Source organism: Ammodytes marinus, assembly GCF_949987685.1.
Source record: "Ammodytes marinus genome assembly, chromosome: 16".
Classification (NCBI taxonomy): Eukaryota; Metazoa; Chordata; class Actinopteri; order Uranoscopiformes; family Ammodytidae; genus Ammodytes; species Ammodytes marinus.
This window is the reverse complement of record NC_137220.1, coordinates 25,155,501-25,177,765: the sequence shown is the minus strand read 5'-3', so window position 1 is coordinate 25,177,765 and position 22,265 is coordinate 25,155,501. Positions and strand designations below refer to the sequence as shown.

Genomic DNA, 22,265 nt, shown 5'->3' with positions numbered 1-22,265 from the left:
TTCTTGACACACTTCCATTTAGGTACAGTTGTGTGGCAGTCAAACAGAACATCACCCTGAAAACAGTGCTTATGAATTTATTCAAAAAAGAAGAATGTAATAAACTTTAATACACCTGAACAATTCAATGTGAACTCAAACAATAGCTCTGATCAAATAGACTTTGTTGCAGGCAGTTTGTATGTGGCATTGCATTATATTTTATCTAGATCAAGTGGAACAAAAAATGTATCAATATGTTGAATATATTAATATCTGGATAAAGTGAGAGCATTGCGAGTGCTTTTTGTTAAGTGATTGTTATAAAACAAAAGGCTTTTTTCCCCAGACTATATCTTTATTTTAGATGTACAGTAGTTCTCTTCTGTGACACATTAATGCAACTAGATGACCAACACTTTTCTTTATGTACAAAATAAATGTAATGAAGGTGCGTAATTGCAAAGGGTTAAAAAGGAGGGACAGTGTCCGGCCAATCCGTGTTCACAATTCATGAAATACCGAAGAGCCAAACCAAATCCTTTCAAAAGTTCAGTCCCAGACAGGAGGCAGACTAGCAGTGGACATTTCTAAAAGGAAACTCACCCTGCATTCCAATTCACATACTTTTTCTTTTTACTACACTACATACTAAAGTACAGAAGAGTATAAGGGCCACGGGACAGAGAAAAAAATCTAAGGAAGATTTTTTGTCAAGAATAAAGACGAACACTCCAAAATTGGAGTTTAGTGGGGCATCTAGGTATTTTTGACATTTTTGCATTTGACATGCATGTATTGGGACATCCTAAATCTTTTTCTGGAATACTAAATAGTATGGAAGTATGGGTATTGGAACGCAGAGTCAAGCATTCTTGAAAAAAACACAAACCAGAGCATAAAGAACAGAAAAGGATTAACAACATGAGGTTCATTTAATCCCAAATAAAAACTTTTGACAGGATCTGTAGTCTTATAGGCGATACAATAATTAATTTATGTGCACACTCACACTTTCCATTCTCCCCAGTCTTGTTTTTCTTTTCTTATGGTGATCAACAGAGAACCGACATGCACAGACTGCTATGATAAACGATAAGTCTTTTCTGCCTTGGTGGACGTTTGACAGAGAGGTGGTTGGCTTGACTGGAACATCCTCTTGTGTGTGTGTGGGGTTTGGCTTTGGCAGAGGAAAAAAACAGAGCAGGTAATCCTTTGTCTAATTGACTGCAGGTAGGGCCAGGCTAGGTAAGTCTGTACTCCATCAGTCCAGAAACTTCCATAGACCTCATCCCAGAATCCAATACTCCTCCACGGGCTTTATGCTGTCCTCCCCTTCTGCTCCTCGTCTACTGTAGAAGCTGGTCAGTTCCAGGAGGATCTTTTACCTGTAAGAAGAAATAGGAACAGTTTTAATGCAGGCTATTGGAAGAACTGCAAATAAAAAAAATTTAACAAACATTTAGGACATGCTAGTACGGCTAAATGTAGGAATGCATGTGCCCTAATGTGACAGCCACAAACCAGATAAACTTATTAACAAAAAAAAGTAGAAATAAAAAGTGTTGCTCAATGCATCACATTATTTTGTGAAGAATTACACATAAAAAAGTGCTTTATTGATTTATTCCTCATAAATCAATACTCGTCCCACCTGGTTTGTGACTGTCAGGAAGAGCTAAACAAGAGGCCCCCCTCTTCTTCTCCTCCTTTCTCGTCCTGCCCGCTTTGCCCTGCCTCAGAAATGCTTATCAACTGCTGCCCCCACCTGGACAGAGATTACCACTGCATCAGCCAGGCTCACGGCTAAATAAATACAACTTCCTTTCCTTAAAACCCCCATTTGAGTAGATCAGAGATTGTAACAAAAGGACGACATGGTCAGGTAGGTGAGAATAATAATAATAATATATATATATTTCTAAAGTCTGTTGGTTGTGGTTGTCCTCTTACCTGTGGTGGTGGATGTGACACCGTTCACCGTCCCCTCTACGCCTGTCTCGTCCTCAGCATAGCTCATGAGTAGAGCTCTTTGTCTGTCCGTCAGGGTCCTGCACAGGGAAAACAATGTCCTATGATCCCTGTGACTTGTAAATACAGAAATTAAAACAGTTTGACCTTTGAACAAGATGTGCGTCTGTGGTGGAGTCTTACTTGGGTACTTTTATTTTGATATGGACATAATGGTCTCCGAAGCCGTGGCCACTGATGCGAGCGATTCCCTTTCCTGACAGACGAATCCTCTGGTCTGTCTCGATGCCTGCAGGGATCTGAACACAAGGGCAAATCACTATCACTGTACTGTATGTGTTTTGAGACAAGGGGGGAGGCCTCAATGAGAATGGCACACGTCTACTTACGGATAGGTTTAGTGTTTCATAGAGGCCCTGGGACCTGGCCGTGCCGCCCAATATAGCTTGTGCCACAGAGACGAGAACGTCAGAGTGGATGTCTGCACCGTCCCTCCTGAACACGGGACTTCTCTGAACCTGCACAACCAACCAAGAAACACTCAACAGTCAATATTTCAAATAAAAAGATAACCATAACCCTATCGGATGGCAGATTATGTTTTCTTCCCTTTTTTTTATAAGAAGCTCATTTTAAAATACTGGAAAGAAACGGAGTAGGATGAGAAGTACGATGTACGTGTCTGATCCTACAGTACTATACAGTACGTTTTGCTTGCTGTCTAATAATATTATAAATCTAATACAAATAATTACACAAAAAAATGTAAAATGTTAAAAAAGCAATACACCACAGCTTGTCTCAAAGAGCTCAGACAGCTCAGTGCCCTTTACTAATCCACACACGCCTACAGTGTCCCAGACAATCCCATTATAGCTGCTCTGAGGTAAACATGCACTTCATGGAGAGATTGATTATTTTGCTATTTTGGCCGGGATTTCCTTTATGATCGGCACTGAGGATCGTACTCACCTTAAATGTGATGAAGACCTCCTTCTTACCGACTGGCATTCTGACTGTCTGACCATCCTCCACGCCTTAAAGCAACAAAAAAAAGAAAACAATGATTTACATTTAAAATCTATTTCCATGTTCCAAGCCCTCACTTCAGCCTGATTTCCGGTGGACTAACATGGATAAAAACAGTTGCACTTTTACTGACTAATTGTGACTTAAGACTGCTTGGGTGACTTTTCCTGCTCATCTGGAGTGATGAGAAAAACATTTCCTCAGAGATATTTACAGTTGGTAAACAGCAGTTAAAGTGGCAGTTAAAGTGAGAGCCAACCTGCAGGCACGGGGACCATCACGCTCTTCTTCTGCTTGGTCTGGCCCCTCCCGCGGCAGGCGTTACAGGGGCAGGACATGACGCTGCCTTTGCCGCCGCAGTGGCGACACGTGGAGCGCATCACAAACGGGCCCGTGTTCACCGTCTCCTACAAGGACACGAGAAGATACAAGCGTTTAGTCATTTAAAAGAACAAAAACACACACACTTTGGAGAGAGAGGCAGCGTGTCAAGAGCTCTCACCATGCCCGAGCCGTTGCAGTTGTGGCAGTGCTCGACCTTGGTGCCTGGTTCGCTGCCCTTGCCGTCACAGCGCTGGCAGGCTGCTTCTATGTTAACGGACATCTCTTTGTTGACTCCCTTTGCTGCCTGAGTGAATGTCAGCTCCATGATATACTATGAGTCGGTGAAAAAAAAGAGGGTTTCGGTAAAATGAATCACTCTGAATAAGCCCCTATTTATGCTGGAGTAAGCGAATCTGGAGAAGGCTTGTAGTCAAAATCACTCACAATCTGCTACCTGTACTGTGTGTAGGGTGAGTGTTAATACACTGCCTAGGCTCTGTACACTGGTATGCTGCTATGGTGTGCCCCTTTGTTAACATACCAGTTAACAGAGCTTGGACTGTGTATTATACCACAGGGGATTTATTTTTCAGTGAACATCGTTGACTGTAGGCGTGCACACAGTACGGAGAGGTGGCAGATCGTGAAGAGGAGATGTCCACTGATTTTGAGGGGGATTTTGGCTACAAACTGTCACCAGAATCGCTGCCTTAACTTTTAAAAACAACGAAATAAGAACCAGATTAGGCATTAAACAGGCGCTCCTTCAGGGCTGTAGCGTATCCCACTGACCTCCTGTGGCTGATCAAATACGGCGTTGAAGTCCCCGAAGCCGCGGCCGCCGGAGAATTCCCCGAAAATCTTGCGGAAGAGCTCCTCCGGATCGACACCGTGGGCCTGCCCGGACCAGTACTGCTGTCCCCCGCCCGCCTGACCAGCATCAAAGCCTGTGGAGCCGTACGCATCATACTGCTGCCTCTTCCCTTCATCACTCAAAATCTGAGAGGAAACAAGAAGCAAGGTTGTTAAGAGGTTCATTTGGCATTCTAATGGTAATGTTGTTTTAAACTGGTAGAGATGACTCATGTACTCTCAAGGGGAAAGCTTGGATAAAGACCAAACCTCGTAAGCTTCAGCCAGCTGAGCAAACTTTTCCTTGGCTTGTGGGTCTTCTTTGTTGGTGTCGGGGTGATACTTTTTGGCCATCTGAGGGGACAACAAAACACACACACACACACCATCAAGCACTGTGAGGACTGGGGTTAAATCAGGGAGCCAATACACAAGCTGTGACTGTGCGTCCAAATGGAATGCAGACCTGGTAGTAGGCTTTCTTGATCTCTTTCTGGGTTGCCGTGCGAGGGACGTCCAGGATCTTGTAGAAGTCCTGCTTGCTGCTAGCGGGGGCACTTGTGTGAAAGGGCAGCGTGTAGAGAGCGTGGGGCGATTTGATACCTGCAGTCAATGGTGTCAAAACAGGGTGAGCAGGTGAGTTAGCATTCAGAACACTACAGCTGAATCCAGGTCTCACTTGATAAATGACCACACAGTTTGACAGGCTGTAATAGACGGGCTAGCACACACCTGGTTAAGTTAACCTGATCTGCAGGAAGAAGCTAGACAGATACATATACGAATGTAAAGCTGGGGAGGATTTGCTTGCTAGACAATCAGTAAACAATAAGCTAATGGCTCTGTCAAAAGCAATGGCATAGGGTGGTGTCAACAAAACAAGTTATGAAATCAGTCTTTGGGTATGATTAGGTTTGGATGTCACACTGGTATAGGGGCTATTGAACACCAGGGTTCACGATAAGGAAAGGGTCACTGCGACAGAATATGATAGGCTGCAGAAAATTATGCAATGCTGACATTATAACCCCTTGCAAATTCCACTTGATGACAGCTAACCAAAGTTAGCATGACATTAGCTATCTCTGCGCAGATTAACGCTACACGTTTGTGTTTCAAGCTCATCTCAACGTAAATGCTTACTCGAGTCATAATCGAGTTATCTTAGTCGTTTTCCCTCTGCATCACATGAGTACGCAAGAAATAACAACAAACGTAGGTTATTTTAGCCTAGCCTAGCCTAGGCCAACCCCATATGGCTGAAGCACCACTCACCTGACAGCCCTCTCAATGTCAACGCTGTCCCCGCTCCGCCGCACGTCCCCTTCCCTCCTCGCAGCTGTTTTCCCGCTCCCAGTGTAGAAATACTGCGGACGGTTCCATGACCAGCAGGGACAACCACACCGGCGGCCCTGCGGTGACTGGAGGACACGACGACTGTAAACCAGCGTGAGGAGCAGCGAGCAGCCGAGGACGCCATCATTCCTACACTGGTGTCGGCAACCGGACAAACTGCGCATGTCCGGGACGGAGTGGGCGTCACCGAGAGCGTCACAAAGACGGTGTGCTCGGTTCAAGATGATGCTCTCTCAAGATAAAACGAGATGCAAAAGTTCATATTAAATTTCACGCTTCCTTTTTATAAACTCTACGCATTTTTCTCCAACAGATACAACACATGACTAAATACAAGTTTTAAACATGATGAGTTTCATCGTGCAAACGAGCATCACAAGTGTCAAGGATAAAAAAGGATGCACATGTTTTAGGGACCGGGGCAGCACGTGACAGAACAAGGCGTACTAGGTGTTTGAAGAAGAAGAAGAACACCGCCCGGTTGGACAGCACCGTGGAGCAAAACAAGCAGACACTGTGCGGCGCAAAACCTGAGCTGTCAGCTGCAGCACTAGTCCTCTGCCGAGTACCAACCAGCTCGACAGAGACGGAAGGCACGAAAGTCAATTTGAGAAGGCAGCATGAATCGCTTTAAGACCTCCAAATTCAAAAACACCACGCCGAAAATTCCCAAGAAAGAAGTGAGTAGCTCGCGAGCGTCTGGGTAGAGCCGGTTTCCCCGAGCTAACATCATTAGCATTGGTTACTACTAGCTGTGCTGCTTGAGCAGTGTTTTGGGGGAACGCCTGCCTGCGAGGGATGTTGAACTTCCTGCATCTGGAGGGCTGCTGCATAGTATCACGAAAAATCTGAATCCTCACGCGAACTACGGGCTACTATCACGCCACTGTTTAAAACTGCGACCCATGTGGTTTGCATAGAGCCGCTATAACCTACATCGGATGTGGCATTGGCGCCTATCATCATGTCATTATTATACTATCTATGGTCATTATATTATTGCTCTCTAAGTTTTCTCATTGCTTTTCAATAATCATTTGATTTTGCACTTTGTTGTTGATTTGGAGCTCTGCTGTTGTATGAGCATAGGTTTGTTATGACAGCCAAAGGGGAAGCAAAACAATGATTGCATGTTAAATGCGATAATAAGAAGTTTGTCTTACTATCATGATTGGTAGTTGTCCTGTTGGCTGCAAGAGGCGGCATGTCTGGACGGCACTGGAGTGTCTTTACATAATCTGACATTTTTCTCCTGTTCTGGACCCATTTGTTTCTAGTTGTAACGCCTGCAGCTCTTCTTGCTGTTGAGGTGGATTGTGTAATCTCACCATACCTCTAGTTTTTTACAGAGTCAAGGAAAATGCCTGGCATGCACAAACACAGACAGCGGATAGTCTTTTGGTTTCTCTCCAATAATCTCTGCACGGGACCTTAGACAGACAGCAGGTGGTGCTTTGCTACTGTGAATGAATGAATGAATGGTAAACGAGCCCCTCGCGCAACACACCGACTAATATGTGCGACTATGGCTATGCCAGGGCAGGAGTCACATGACGGGAGCTGAGCTGTCAAACTTTGAGCGAATGGGGCAAAAGAACAGAGGAGTGAGCAGGAGAGAGGCAGGGTTCACAGGGGATGGAGAGAAGCAGGAAAGCAAAGATTGTCAGATTGTACGGAGAAACCAGAGTCTTTCTTTTTAGAGAGTAATCTGGGAAGGGCTTTCGTCATATTTTGCGGAAACTGAGATGGGTGATGAGAAATAAGTATATTAATGGGTTCAATACAGTAAGGGATACATAGAACGGCCATCCTCCTTGTATGTGGCTAAATGACAAGAAATCCAGTGTAGAGTTTTTATTCTTCTGAGTCTTGGCCTGTCATACTCTGTGCTCTTGCCTCGTTAATGTTATGAAAGAGCTGCCCTTCCACTTCCTCAACACTTTGCTCATTCAGACGTGTGTGTGTGTGTGTGTGTGTGTGTGTGTGTGTGTGTGTGTGTGTGTGTGTGTGTGTGTGTGTGTGTGTGTGTGTGTGTGTGTGTGTGTGTGTGTGTGTGTGTGTGTGTGTGTGTGTGTGTGTGTGTGTGTGTGTGTGTGTGTGTGTGTGTGTGTGTGTGTGTGTGTGTGTGTGTGTGTGTGTGTGTGTGTGTGTGTGTGTGTGTGTGTGTGCTCTCAGCTATATCCTTCCTGTTTATTCTGGTGCTCACTTAATTCTATCCGAGCTGTGGCAACGACTTGGTCATGTGTGCTCCGCTCTAAAGAGATTTTTCCGTTGGATTCCTGGGTTTCACTGGTCGTTGGGCTGTGTGTGCACACATACTCTTGTTTTAAGGCAGTTTGAATGATACATCACACATGCTCTCCCTGTCTTTAAATCCAGGGATGGATCAACAATGTCCGAGGCGGTTCCTTTTCCTGCCAGGGGAGCCACATCAAAGCCAGCTCCAAACTGGTGGCCTTCAACACCGAGCAGGCCGGTAAGACTATAAACGTGTCAGCAGTAATGTTTGCTTCATGCAGACGAGACCAAAGGATAAGCTGTGTGGAGTTCCAGCCTAAATCTATGCTTGTTTTTCCATTACGTGTTACATATTATTAGTTCAGAGTATGGAGTCCACAGTATGAAGATACAAATCAAACCAAAAGGATTTTGTTTTACTGGAGCTTTATTGTTTAGAAGCCCCATAAGGTCTCTGTGGGGAGGCTTTTACAAGTGTGATAACTCACATTCTCTGTGTCTGTTCCTGCAGGTGGAGGTATGCTGGGCCTGTCCTCAGTCAAACCTGGTCCAGATGGCCAATGGACAGTCACCCAGGTTCCCTGCCATAATGGTAGTTTTTTTCTCTCTTCTATCTCTCCGTTGTCCCCTTCCCCTCTGCATAACTGCCACCACTCCAACCCTGACAAACACTCTGTTCTCTTAGTCACATGAGAGAATGCAGATGCCTTGGTTCAGAGATTATATCAAGCTGTAACCCAGATGTTAATTTTTCTTTGTCTTCCCTCTCTGTCAGACCTGGTGACTGATATGGACTTCTCTCCGTTTGACGACAGTCTCCTGGCAACATGCTCTGGAGATGAGACGGTGAGCATTTGGTGATGCCCTCCTTTCTGCCCTTTGTTCTTTCTTTATTCGTATGGATCTGGGTTTTAGCTCTTGGTTGTGGTATTGCACCACAAGTCCACTGTCCATGTGTTCAGGCTCTGCTTACCCTGGCCAGGGCTTTGAATACCATATGAAACTCTGCTGGCTTTTTGATATTCAAGCCCTTGAAAGACTCCCTCCTCTCAGCACTTTATCCTCAGCCACAGGTGCCCTGGCTTACTGGAAATCTGCTGAGTGCGGGTCTGCATCTTCAGAATGCAGCATTGGTTAACCTCGGGACCTGTATAAACACACAGCTATTCGCCACACACACACACACACACACACACACACACACACACACACACACACACACACACACACACACACACACACACACACACTTACACACTTACACACTTACTAGAGTACTAATGCAGCGCCCACCAGTTGCAGCCATGCACTTTTATTCTCCTCTTCTTTTGCCAACAGGGTATATTGTTTCACCAGCTGCGTTGCGCTGAGCAAGCAAATTATTAGAGTGAATGCACCAACTTGTGACCTACCACAAAGTGTCTGTATTTTTACTGACTTTAAAATGAGCTGGCTACCTCTACTCATACCAGCCGGTCTTGTCTGGTGCGGCTGCTTAAACTGCTGTCAGAGCAGGCCAGTGTTCAAAGGCGCAGAGAATAACTTGAGGTTTTAAGAACCATTTTCATCAAAGTGGAAGAAGCAGGTATAGATGATGTACACACTAGCACACACTCATACTTGTACATGGAAAAACATCCACCACTCTTTTTTCTTGTTTGTGTTGTTTTGTCAAATGTTGATAAATCACTACAGTGTATGGAGAAAAAGAATAGAATGGCCAGACATCTTTATTTGAATATTTAGCATTATTTAGTTTAGCCATTAGCATAGTACACTACATGTGTTTCAATCAGCATTGTCTTTACCTGAAATTGTTTCATCCTTTCCCCATTGTTTTCTTAATAACTGTATGATCTATGTAATGTTTTTCCCTTCTAGTTTTGTGTATTGCTTTGTGTAAAAAAAACACAAAAAAAGTTATAGATGGAGGAAAGATTTTAATGGAAGATTGCATTTTTTAATTGTATTTCCTTCTGTGTGTGTGTCCAGGTGAAGCTGTGGTGTCTGTGTGACCCAGAGCTGCAGCAGCCCAGCGACCCAGAGCTGACCCTGCGTCCCGGTCAGGGCAGGTTGGAGCTGGTGCTCTTCCACCCCACCTCCTCCGCCCTGCTGGCTGTCGGCACCACCAAGGCCCCCCTGATTTGGGACACCAGCCGCCCGGATACACCACTGGCAGGTAGCTACAGTGCAGCATGGCGAAACTGGGCAACACAAGTACACACTTTGTCTAAACACACGTCACAACACAACCAAAATAAATGTTTGTCAAAGTTTGTCTTACATCATGTGTCTACTGTGTTTAACATTTCAGTCTCTGTCAGTCCGTTAGTTTGTGGCCTGTTTTGTTTCTATGTGCAACATGAATATGTATTGGAATTTGAATGCAGTGAAGTGGTTGGTTTCCTTTTTTTTTTTTTTTTTTTATTCTCCATTGGCGACTGTCTGACTGACGCTGCCTACGTTTTGCAGCCCTGTGGCTCTGTCTATGTGCTGGAGCAGCAGAGGTAATGTCTATTTGGTTTCCGCAGTCCTGGTACCAGTCTTTCCCCCGGACTGGCCTCAGGATGTAGTCACTATCCTCTGGCCTCACACCCCCCCAGCAAACACTTGAACCTCCCCCCACCTCCACCTCCACCTCCACCTCCACCCAACCCAACCCAAGCCCATGACAGCTGGCCTGGCTGCTGCTCACCGCTGGCCTGACTTTTCATGCGCTCTACCCCCACACACACTGGCTTTCATCACCCTCATTCCTCATTCAAATGCGGTTGAGAAGCAACGTCTGAGTGGAAAAAAAAGAAGTATATCTTGAATGTGTGTCTTTGTTGTTTTTTCCCCTCACCCCTCGTCTTTTTCCATCAGTTTTGTGTCACGTAATTTAAGTTGGAGCTATTCCCCCAAGCTGTGCTGTGCTCACTTCTGGCACTGCAGCTTAAAGGTGCTGTAAGCGGAATGGTTCTTTAAGCTAACTTCCTGTCAGTTACTGCAGTTAGCAGTCCCCTCGCTCGTCCCTACGTCACCACATTAATGCATTGCGGTCTTCAAGCAGCGAGTTATCTAGCATCATCTCAGATCCATAAGTGTGATAAAACATGATTAAATACCACCAAAACAGACATTGGGAAGGATTTTTACCTGCTCCGCCATTGTAGGCGCATATACATTCACCCATCTGTTGCTCTGGCGTGCACCGGCAATGAGACCATGGAGTGTATATAGTGTTTATGAGTGAGACGGGTGTCGGTTTGTAGCGTTCTCTCTTCTGATTGGATAAAAATTTCGGGATACTCCAATAAGTTTATTTGCCGATTACATGCAGAGCAGCTGACTGAGAGATAGGCTTTATGAAACGCGCACATTATGTAAGTGATCACTGTGTGAATAAAGAGCGATTTAACACTTATATTAACATAAATAAACCGCTTACTTCACCTTTAACTTGTGTCATTTATGCGATGGAGTCTTATGGTACATTAATCATCCATACTTTGTGTTATTGTTTTGTGTTTGAATTACGGCTCCTTCATCTCTCCCCCTGCATTTTTCCCTGCAGTGACTCCTGTCCTGTATGTGCTGTCATTCTGTGTTCATAGTGTCTGTCTTCACCTCTTACCTCTTATTCTAAAAAAGCTCTGTCAGCCTGTCCCTGTCTAACATGAACAGTGTGTCATAGTGCTCTCCCCTCTGTCCCCTCTCTAAACGTGGTGTTGTGTGTTGTTCACAGTTCTGGAGCAGCATGGGGACCGGCTGCAGAGTCTGAGCTGGAAACGGGATGGTTCGCTGCTGGCCTCCTCCTGCAAGGTGACTACAACTACACTCTGCACCATATATGCATGTTTTACATTAAACCATAAGGCTTCACCCTTTTTAATGTTAAAAGTCCAGGGGTCTTAGGACATAGGTCAAAGTTTGAAAACTCTCGCTGCGTTCCAAATCGCATACTCTTTCTTTTTTCTATTCTACATAAATACTACATTTGACCATAAAATAAGCTTGTTGATCTTGCCTCTTGCTTTTATATCCGTCGCATCCCCGTTCATTTTCATATGAAGGCTATGTCGATGTGACGTCACTTCCGTTCGCACTGGATTATGGGTGAGAATCGCCCAAATAGGATGCTGTTTTTTCAACACTAAAAATCTCGACCAGATGTAGTAGACATGCGAGTATTTCTAACCATACTGAATCTGGCCACAAGAATCGGGACATCCTAAATATTTTTTTCTCCCATACTAAATAGTAGGTAGGTGGTATGGGTACTGGAACACAGCCTGTATCTATAAAATAACTTTTTAATATTGCTGTAGTTGCACTGTGTAACCACTAGATGCCACCAGTGTTCCACATTCATGTTGCATGCCTCACATTGGACTGGCTGCCCCTCATTTGTTTACTTGGGGTTTCTTTCATCTGAATGTCAACAGGGCTACTGCTGCTCATAAAAAAAGTGCATGGGTCACACCACACATACTTGGAATTAGTGTACACTTCTCTTGAGGAGAGAAATAAAAGAATACACTCAGAGAACCCTTACGGCGTAAAACGATACTAGCCAGTTTGTTTTTTTAATACGGTAATAGTGATGACAAAGAAATAAGTCTTGGCCATGGTTGATAAAGAGCCTGTGGAGATTTTCCTGTACTAACTTTTTAATTAGGCCACTAACAAGGGCATAAAACCCTGTGTGTGGAGTATAAATCTATCAGGGCTTTTTCTGTTGTTGTTGTCCCTACCCCACTTGACCCCCCCCCCCCAACCCCCTCCAAATCCCCAGTATACACACACACCCATGTCTGCCCCTTTGAACCCCCATGTCTTCTGCTGTGAGTTGGGATCTAACCAGGAACTGAATACCAACACTGCTTTTTTGTTATGGAGCATACAGGGGGAAGAAGCCAAGAGGAGTGAAAGTCTCCCTGGGTTTTCTTTATGAATCCATATGGTCTCGTTCTCCTCTCTGTCGTCAGGACATAATCTCCCAGCTTGAAGAGCTTTTCCATTAGGTTGTTAATATGTTGTGCAGGAGGAGTAAGGAGGGAGGTGGTATGGGTTTATGAGCAGAAAGAAGGGATTTATTAGTCGAGTTGGAATGGTAACATAAATGGATTTGGAGTTGTATAAGCGCTAGAGGCATTTTTTCATTAGTGAAGTTTAACAGATTTTATTTTCTGCATGTTGTTTATACCCCACTCTCTGCACCACTGTGAATTTCCTTATGCTTTTTGTTTGTCCTTCTTGAAACCAAAATAGAACTGATTGATGTGAGAATGAGACAGTGGGCCCGCACGGTTTGCTTTTAGACAATGTGTGATGAGCTTCCATGTGCTTGAAAGGTAATAGGCTTTTGGCACAGAAAACCCTATAGCGCATGTGCTGCCTACTTAACAGGTATGATTGTCAGTCCGATCCCCGGTGTTTGTCTTCGCTCTGACAAGTAACAAATTATTCCACCCATCATTGGCTTTGTCAAACTCCTGCCATTGGCCTTGACAGGATAATCACCCGGACCAGAGCCTACCACCCCCAGCCTTCAACCTCAATGTAGCCTTAAAGAACAAGACACCTGAGAAAGAAAGGCAGTGTGGAGGGGAACAGGGGGGTGGGGGATCAGAGTCGGGGGGGCCCCTCCAAGGTTGGTGCCCTGTTGGTCTCTGGTGTCATTTAACCCAGAAGGCCTCCCTTTCAATCTCTCCAATCCAACTTATTAAAGCAAATAGGGCCCGCCAACATGTGGGTCCAATCCCCCCGGCCCTACCATAGGGTAAACATTGAGGGAGAGGGGCGCAAGGCGGGGTGGGGAAGGAGGGGAAGATGAAGGGGAGACCACCCCCCCCCCAAAAAAAAAACCAGGAATCATGACAGGCCTCGTTTGGACCTAGAGAGACGTATATTTATGACAGACTCGGAGGGAGAAAGGCGCCATTTATTTTAGGGTACGGCAAAATCAACAGGTAGCACCAGCAGAGAGGGAGGAAAGCCTTGTGTTTATCCAAACCATGGACGGTACAGGGTGGTGCACTGTTAAGAAATGAGGTGTCCCTGGATTTATGGCCCGAGGCACAACCTTAGATTTTAGAATAGTAACTGATCTCCAGACCACATTTTCTATGGCGAGATGGACGGGGGGGATCCTGAGGTCTGGAACTGCCAATCACAACAGAGCTCAGACACTGGTAACCGTGGGAGACTGGGAACAGGGCTAGACTGTGTGGATGTGGGTGAAGAAGACAGAGGCTGAAGATTCCCAGCGACAGCACAGTGTTTGCGTACATGTGAAAGTTTGTGTGCGGCAGACTCACAGAGGAAACTCATTAACAGCAGCTTGAGAATGAGGCCCTGTCACTGTGATTAAACAGCTGCTGTCTCAGCACACACACACACACACACACACACACACACACACACACACACACACACACACACACACACACACACACACACACACACACACACACACACACACACACACACACACACACACACACACACACACACACACACACACACACACACACACACACACACACACACACACACACACACACACACACAAAAGTGCACACATAGCTATCTTGGCCCTCCATCTGTGCATTTATTAGTTGAGGGGTGTGTGTTTACTGTTTATACAGGGTATTGTCATTGGCTTAGTGTGTGTGTGTGTGTGTGTGTGTGTTTGTGGTTGCTTGGTGGACACATCTGTATGTGAGTTGCCCCTCATCTGTGTGTTTGCACTGCCAGATAGTTTCCTCTCCTCATGCTGTTGTTTGCACAACAACACTTGACAAATGTATCTTTGTGTATACTGTATGCGTGCAGTAGATATGAGCGTGTTTGGTTATTACAAATGTGTGTTTGCGAATGCGGGGAACTCTGGCTGGTAAGAAAATAAAGCAGCTTGATATTGACCTGCATCTTCAGATAATGTCTTGTTTGGTTTCAGCTTCTGTAATGTTAGGATTTTTTTCTTGGTCATGATCATACTGGCTGTTTAAGAAGTTTAGTACCGTGTCTCTGGAAACCACTAACCACTCATCATGGACATGATTATTCACTGATTAATTGAGAAAATAATTCACAGATAATTAATAATTAATACTTAAAGGTCACAGATAATATCTTTTCAGCCACGTTTTTGCGTTGGATCGTCATAACAGGTGGACTGGACTCTTGTCGTGTGTGTGTGTGTGTGTGTGTGTGTGTGTGTGTGTGTGTGTGTTGGCACTGATCACTGAGCCCCTGGATTAGGCATAGGTCACAAGGGCCTGAAGATGTAGCCTTGGGCCATCATATACCTGGGTGGGCTTCATACATACAGGCACACACACACACAAGCTGAGACACACACACAGAAACCCCCCTTTTTGCTATTCAAGCTAAGAAACAGCAAATAAATCCCCTCTTAGATTGGTGAAGAGAACAAGATGAAAGAGAGGAATTTTTGGAAAGTGAGTACGTTTTCATGGCTTTAGGTTGAGGTTAGGGATAGTGTAAGGCCTGGGGTTAGGGAAGTAGTTGGGATGTTTTAGGTTAGAGTAAGGGACTGGAGAATCCATTATGTCAATGAGCGTCCTCGCAAGTATAGCTATAAAACCGTGTGTGTGAGTGTGCGCTTGACTGTGTCACTGTCAGCCTCCTGATTCCCTCTGACTTGTATATGTGTTTGAAGTGTGTGTGTATGTGTATGTGTGTGTGTGTGCATGCGTGCGCGTGTGTGGTTTAGTCCTAAAGCTCCTTCACTTATTACCTGCTATCAGGGCCTGTGTGTGTGTCTGCTGCGATCACAGTCACACAGCCAGTATTGAGTGACAGGGCTGCAGACACGCATGTCCCGGTCACAGCCTGATCCCATTAGGCCCCATTTCCTCTCAATCACGCAGGAGCCTCTGTGATTGGCTGCAGTGATTGATGCCAGGGCGTGCGTTTTACAGACCCGCCCGCCGTCCGTCCAGGCACATGAGGCCGAGGAGAGGTCACCGCTTTGCATGAGCCGCCATATGAGTCAGTCAGATCAGTCTGATAAACTCAGGGAAACTTCACAGGACTTTGTGTTATTCTTCATCAGAATGGCACGGAGGTGTAGGGTGTCTTTTTTTTATTAATGAGTCTAATATGTAGCTTTCACATTTCAGCCCTTAATTCCTATTGGTTTTCTGGGGGAGAAGTTGAAAATCGTGACCTGGCTTGTGCATAGTCTTTGCCCTCTCTCGCATGCCATTGTTCTTCAAAACACAGACTTGCCTCAAAAAGCTTTTGGTAATGAACTTTAGATGCCGTCCATGTTTCTTCATGTGTATCAATAGAGGTCAGCTAAATTACAGAACCACATCTCCTTATAATGCAAAACAGTTCAACAGCACCACAGAACTGTACAAAATCACACCCACTTTCTACAAAAACTACACTTCATTACCGCCATGAAGGTAGGATGTATTGCCGCACTGTTTGTGTGTTAGTGCATTAGTTTTAGCTAGGAGTACCATTTAAAAAAAAATTAATAAACTTTTAACTTGTTTTTATTAAACCTTTGCACTGAGTATTAAACCAAAAGCAAAAGCTGATTTTATAAAGCTATATCTTGTATCGTTATTTATGAAATTAAACTTTTTGAAGTCTTCAACTGAAGTTTTTCCTTTTTTATTAATTTTTTTCTAGGACAAGATGCTGCGAGTGTTTGACCCTAGAGCCCAGCTGACACCTGTGCAGGTAAGTCTCCTAATGACGCCCTCACTGCACGGCCACAACACCTGGCAACAGCTCTTTGAAAACAGGCACATCAAAAATGAGAAAGCCCTTTATTCAGGACTTCATGTAGCACTATTTTAAGGCAGAGAATGGGGGAAGGTGTATGAGGGAAGAGACTGTGTTCCCCCCCCCCGCCCCCCCCTCCCTCCACACTACTGCTACATCTAGTGAAAAACATTTTGACAGTAACCCAGTCAGTTCACCACTGACCACTCTTCCTGACTCATCCACTATTGATTGATGTGATGTGCTACACAAAGCTCTCCTCTTCCCACGGGGTAACCGACCCACACTAAAGCCGTAGCACCATCAACCTCTCTGCACACACACCACTCCTTCTTCTCCTTATTGGAAATCTCTCACCGGTGACAGCTGGCACTGAGCTGATGGCTCGCCGACACAACCAGTGTTATTTGTACATGGAGGGAATGTAGAGCTAATATTTTAACATATTTCTGTGGCAGACCTCCAAAGGTGTTTTAATTACTGAGATATTCACTCTGCCTCAGGCCATGGGCTCTCTGTCATTTGTATATACATACAATACCTGGAAGGCACTTCACCCTGTATGGAAGTCAGATGGAAGAGGACTGCATTTCTGTGTGCTCATCATGGGCCCGTGTCTCTGCATATCTTTGTCTGTGCGTGCGCCTGTGCCTCCCCCATGTGTTGTTGTTCATTATGCGTTTTGAAACGTTGACACCTTCATGAAAGGCTTACTGTTTCAGAGGTGTGTGTGATGTCACTGGCTTTGACAGGCTGGAAAAAAAATGCGGGTTATTTTCTTGGCGGCACACTTAGAACTGTACGTACGGCCTCACAATGCAGAGTGCGAGTACAGTGCCGAGGTGTCTGTGTTTGCTTATATGTAACATGAGCTGCATCTGCTAGCTGCTTTCCAGTGTTTGAACCTGGGTGTTTACATCAGGTGTGTGTCCGTGTTGAAGGCCTTGTTAACTCACTGCTTTCCTGCAGCCTCTTTGAATGGACTCTATTGCGAGGGGGGGGGGGCTCTCTCTTTGTCTGTTTCTCTCACTGCGCACATTGATCATAGCTTTTTTAGCACCACTCCAGATTGCCAAAATATATGAAAGAAATTCAAATAAAATTGCCCTGATGTTGCCAGTACATCTCTTTGCACAGCCTAAAGGTCTCATTCATTGGGTAGACTGTGTCTGAACCAGCGTCTCCAGTAAGAGCCCAGTGGTTATTGGTGGCGGGGATGTCCTGCTGAGACATTCCAGCCAAGTCAATGGCAATTTTGACTTTATATTTGACACTGGTGAGCAACAGACCATATGGGGGTGGGGGAGAGAGAGAGAGAGAGGAAAAACAGGACGAAAGACTTGAGGCAGATTTGAACATTTGGCTTTTTTTTTTGTGTGCTATTTTATACTTATGAAGTTGTTAAGATAAGCTTTACACAGGCCTACCCATTGTTCCATCAGAAAAAGTAACCCAATGATATACAATAACTATATCATTTATATGCTTTAATTACATTGTGTTGTTAAATCCTATGTGCCTTTTACTTTTAGTAAGATTTTTAATGCAGGACTTTAACGTAACCAATGCTGATACCTTGTTCTAGTCAAAAATAATATTTAAATAACTTTTCTTCCGTGGTGCTTTTATTCATTATAAATCCTTAAAAAATAATATATATATATATATACCGTATATGTACAGTATATAGTATGCATGCAATCACAATGAAAGACAAGCTAAATACATGTGCTTGGTTTATTTAAGTTTTAGTTCTTCTTTCTTTCTGTCTTTCTCTCTCTCCTTCCCTATCTCCGTCATTTTCTAAACCCGGTATCAAGGCAAAGAACCACAAGAAGTTTAATCCGCAACAAAATGATTGTCAATTTATAAAATGGTCTGCAATGCAATGCAAAAAAAATAAATAAATAAAGTTGTGCCACCGGGACACAGAAGGGAGCATTGAGCCAAAGTCCACTGCTAGTCTGTCTGTGTTGTCTCTCTCTTTCCCACTCTGTCATTAATCCTACTGGATCCTGCTGCCATGGAGGGGAGGAGGACCACGGGGAGAAGAGGCCTGAGTCAGCGCACACTGTCCCCCTCTGCACATGGCTTCACCACCTCAAAACCAAAGAAGAGTTACGACCCACATCCCAAGTTATTAAAGGGTTGTGCACTTCCCTGCTTTGGTTTTTGTGCTTTCATGTTTGCTCTGTGTATCTCTCTCTCTCTCTCTTTTTCGAGGTCCTGCTTTGAGAGGGCTAGTGGGCAGCCTCACCCTGACAGCTTTCAGATGTGCAACACTCGAAAACGGGGAGAGCCGCTCCCTATTAACACCCCATCTGCTGAAGGAGGGTTAAACGAGTGCGGTCGACAAATTTCTAAATACACTGAAACGTGATGAGGCTAGTCATTTGGCTGCCTAGAAAAAGTGTGAAGCTCTAATTTCTACACCGCCATAAAAAACATAACAAACCATTTCACATCATTGTCAGTGGTTTACAAGGAATTCCCACAAGATTTGTTTGCCACTTTCTCTGTTTTTTTTCTTCCCTTTCTGATGAGTTTGTTGTTGTGGATGCGTTGTGATGGCAGGGAAAGAGCAATCTGCCCACAGAGTAAACAGAGAGGGGCATGGAAGTGTCCAAGCTATTGGAATTTGTAACCTCACTGGAAGGGCTGTTTGGTTTTTCTAACACGAGAGCCAGTCAGTCAGTCAGTCAGTCCTCGTCAAGAAAAAGCCACAACTCTGTAAAGATTTTGGGAGAAGGCTATCTCACGAAGGCTGCAGAGCATTATAGCACAGTGTCACATTATTTTATCCATGATTGATTTGTGTACTTTAGGAATTTCTGCACGGGAACACATAACAGGCTTTTCCCCATTTTAAAGCCTCCTCCGAATGCAAGACCACACACATGCACGCACGCACGCATGCACACACACACGCGCACACACACACACACACACACACACACACACACACACACAACCATGATATCATTGGGAGCTGTGCTATATTGTATCCCTGAATCTACGCTATGCAAATCACTTCTTTGACCAGTAATGTCTGGAAATATCAAGTCAACACGCCCTGATTGTTGTGTATTTTTCATTAAAGTGGTCATCAGTTGCTTTTAGATCGACAACTGTAACAAGTGACACTGAAGATAATAAGGACCAGATTTCTGTAGTCTGTTTGCCGGGTTTCCATTACTTGCAGTAGTGAAGGATCAGCATTTGTTCTTCAGATATCATGGTAATTGTCCCACTCTACCATTGGTGTTTACTCTTTGTTGGTTCCTGCCATCATGTCTGTGAGGAGAGTGTGTCTCTTTTGGGATGGAGGCTGGAGGTGTACCTACAGCTCCCCTAGCTCCCTCCTTGGATTCAGCCCCTGGCTTAGTCCACCGGTGTCCTGGTTCCACCCAGGGGCAGCATATAGTGGGACTGGCTCATCCCTGCGGCCAGCCCTGAACTGTGTTCTCCTCTAGCCAGGTGGGGTACTGTGTATATATATAGGCCATAATTACAGCCTATGCCCTCGCTGTATTTACGGGAAATAAGACTGCGCGGGCTAGGTAATTAAAGTCCTGGACAGAAGGAGTATATTCTGCATCTGTAATCAGAGCAAAGTGTGTATGGATGTACGTGCATGAGCAATAGGACGGTCATATCTGGGTAAGTCAGCACACATTGTGGAGAGTGCACGCCCCCCCCCCTACATGTGGCATCCTTCTCCTTCTCTGTCCCAGCACTGGAGAGCAGATTGGATTTTCGATTCGAATTTTGCTTAGTTTTTTTTACATTTTGCTTGAAAATTTTCCTCACATTCTGCCCACTAGAAGAGCAAATATGTTTGATACATGTTCCAATATATCTCTCAGCTTAAGAGTTATAAATCAAATAAAACCTTTTAGATTTATTTTTCAGATGCACTGTACGTCCCATACAGTGTAAGTATAGAACAGTGTTGAATCACCCAAGATTAACATTATGAGTAGTATTAAAGTAGTTTTTTTCCCTCTTTTTTCTTTATTCCGTGTTCTGCCCTCTCTGCCATAGCATCCCTATACTGGCCTCTCGGTCTTCAGATTAGTTTATATATCGCTATGCAGCCAGACCTCCGCCCTTGCTTTCCCGTACTGGCCCGGCACACGGCTAGAACAGGCACATTTGCTGACCTGATGATCCTCATGGGGGACAAAGTGTTGTGTGGACATGAGGACACGTGCCTTAGCAGCCTCTTGTGTCTCCTCTCCCTCCCTCCTGTCTTATTCTCCCTTTTTGATCCGTCCCCCTTAGTATCCCTGCATTTGCTGAGTGTGTTATTCTGTGTGTGTGTGTGTGTGTGTGTGTGTGTGTGTGTGTGTGTGTGTGTGTGTGTGTGTGTGTGTGTGTGTGTGTGTGTGTGTGTGTGTGTGTGTGTGTGTGTGTGTGTGTGTGTGTGTGTCTGTGTGTCTGTGTGTCTGTGTGTCTGTGTGTCTGTGTGTCTGTGTCTGTGTCTGTGTCTGTGTCTGTGTCTGTGTCTGTGTCTGTGTCTGTGTCTGTGTCTGTGTCTGTGTCTGTGTCTGTGTGTGTGTGTGTGTGTGTGTGTGTGTACACCATGTGTTCTTCAAATTACAGTGCTGAAAATACCCCTCATAGTTTTGGGCCAGCGCTGGCCATAGAGCTGTCGATCTGTGGTTGCTGGAAGAGGAGCCAGGCAGGAAAAAGGGAATAGTTTTGCTGGACTCCGGGGCCAGATTTCCAACTTTTTTTCAGCTCCAAGCTTCTGCTGCTTGGGGTGAAATTAGAGAGAGGACCACGGGGCAGGAATGGCTTTGGACTTGAGGAGGGAACGCTGGGCAGGGCCTAGGGGAAAGCACAGTGGTTTGACTGACTATAGGTGGTCACTCATACCATCTTTTATATCCTGCCATAAATTACACACTGACTGAACTCCTGGAAGGTGTGTGTGTGTGTTTGTGTGTGCCTGCATACTTGGACTTCTCATTACAGGCATAATAAACCACTTTTGTATGACTGTTATCTATGTGTCTTTTAATTATTATAACTAGAAAAGTGTGTTTGGGGAGTGGGGGGGGGGGCTGTAAGTGTGTCTTTACTCTCATTACAGGCAGAATAAACTACCAGTGGGCACGGTCGTGTGTGTGTGTGTGTGTGTGTGTGTGTGTGTGTGGACTCTGGCAGGCAGCACAATGAAGCCCTTTGACTGTAGCAGAAGACTTTAGTTTGTATCACAGATGTAGACCCAGAGGGAGGGCTATGAAAGAAAGAAAACATTGAGAGAGATGACGTGAAATGGAAGAACTTAATTGTGTTCTGTTTATTTCCTCTATATTATGTTTCTCCGTCTCCTGCATTAGTATATTAGTGTATATCCCTACACAATAAATATATATACCTTTATGTTTTCTTCTCGCTGAACAGGTGTATCTGTATAAGAGCCAGGCCCAGTCATTGGGATGGCCAACTTTATTACCTGATATTTGCCTGTCACAGATTATTGTACATTTCTCCATTTTAGTGAAATTTGTTTCATTTCTTTGTATATACAGTAGTTCAAAACAATAGTATCAAACTCTCTGTTTAATGTTATAATTTAGTTAAATTGTGCCTTACCATTGTGACGATTGTTCGGCTTTTTCCTGTTTTATATCTTTAACAGAATAGCATTTGGGCAATGGGGAAGGGTTATTTTTTTTTTAAATGGTCTGACCTTTTATAGACTAACATATTTCAAATGTAATTTAAATAACAATGCACAGATTCATCTCTTTTGA

General features: G+C 44.6%; 2 protein-coding genes across 4 annotated transcripts in view; one reads left to right on the top strand and one right to left on the bottom strand.

Annotated features, from left to right (window-relative positions):
• Nucleotides 1–63: 63 nt before the first annotated feature.
• Nucleotides 64–5,675, bottom strand: dnaja3a (DnaJ heat shock protein family (Hsp40) member A3a; the record flags this gene model as incomplete). The annotated part of the gene is given in 12 exon segments (XM_080044158.1): nt 64–1,367; nt 1,933–2,030; nt 2,134–2,249; nt 2,340–2,468; nt 2,923–2,987; nt 3,239–3,386; nt 3,482–3,634; nt 4,096–4,302; nt 4,426–4,509; nt 4,622–4,758; nt 5,431–5,657; nt 5,659–5,675. Coding segments are annotated over 12 exon segments (1,404 nt in total). The 3' UTR covers nt 64–1,344.
• A 365-nt stretch (nt 5,676–6,040) lies between these two features.
• Nucleotides 6,041–22,265, top strand: part of LOC307262841 (mitochondrial import inner membrane translocase subunit TIM16-like) — a 115,925-nt gene continuing 99,700 nt past the window's right edge. For all 3 annotated transcript variants that reach the window (XR_013845264.1, XM_080043838.1, XM_080043836.1), the window contains exons 1-7: nt 6,041–6,191; nt 7,891–7,987; nt 8,261–8,341; nt 8,525–8,595; nt 9,742–9,928; nt 11,477–11,553; nt 16,405–16,455. Coding sequence is in view for 2 of the 3 variants with exons in the window: in XM_080043838.1 (XP_079899964.1) it covers nt 6,132–6,191; nt 7,891–7,987; nt 8,261–8,341; nt 8,525–8,595; nt 9,742–9,928; nt 11,477–11,553; nt 16,405–16,455 (624 nt within the window). In the remaining variant the exon portion in view is untranslated. The remainder of the gene's footprint in view (nt 6,192–7,890; nt 7,988–8,260; nt 8,342–8,524; nt 8,596–9,741; nt 9,929–11,476; nt 11,554–16,404; nt 16,456–22,265) is intronic.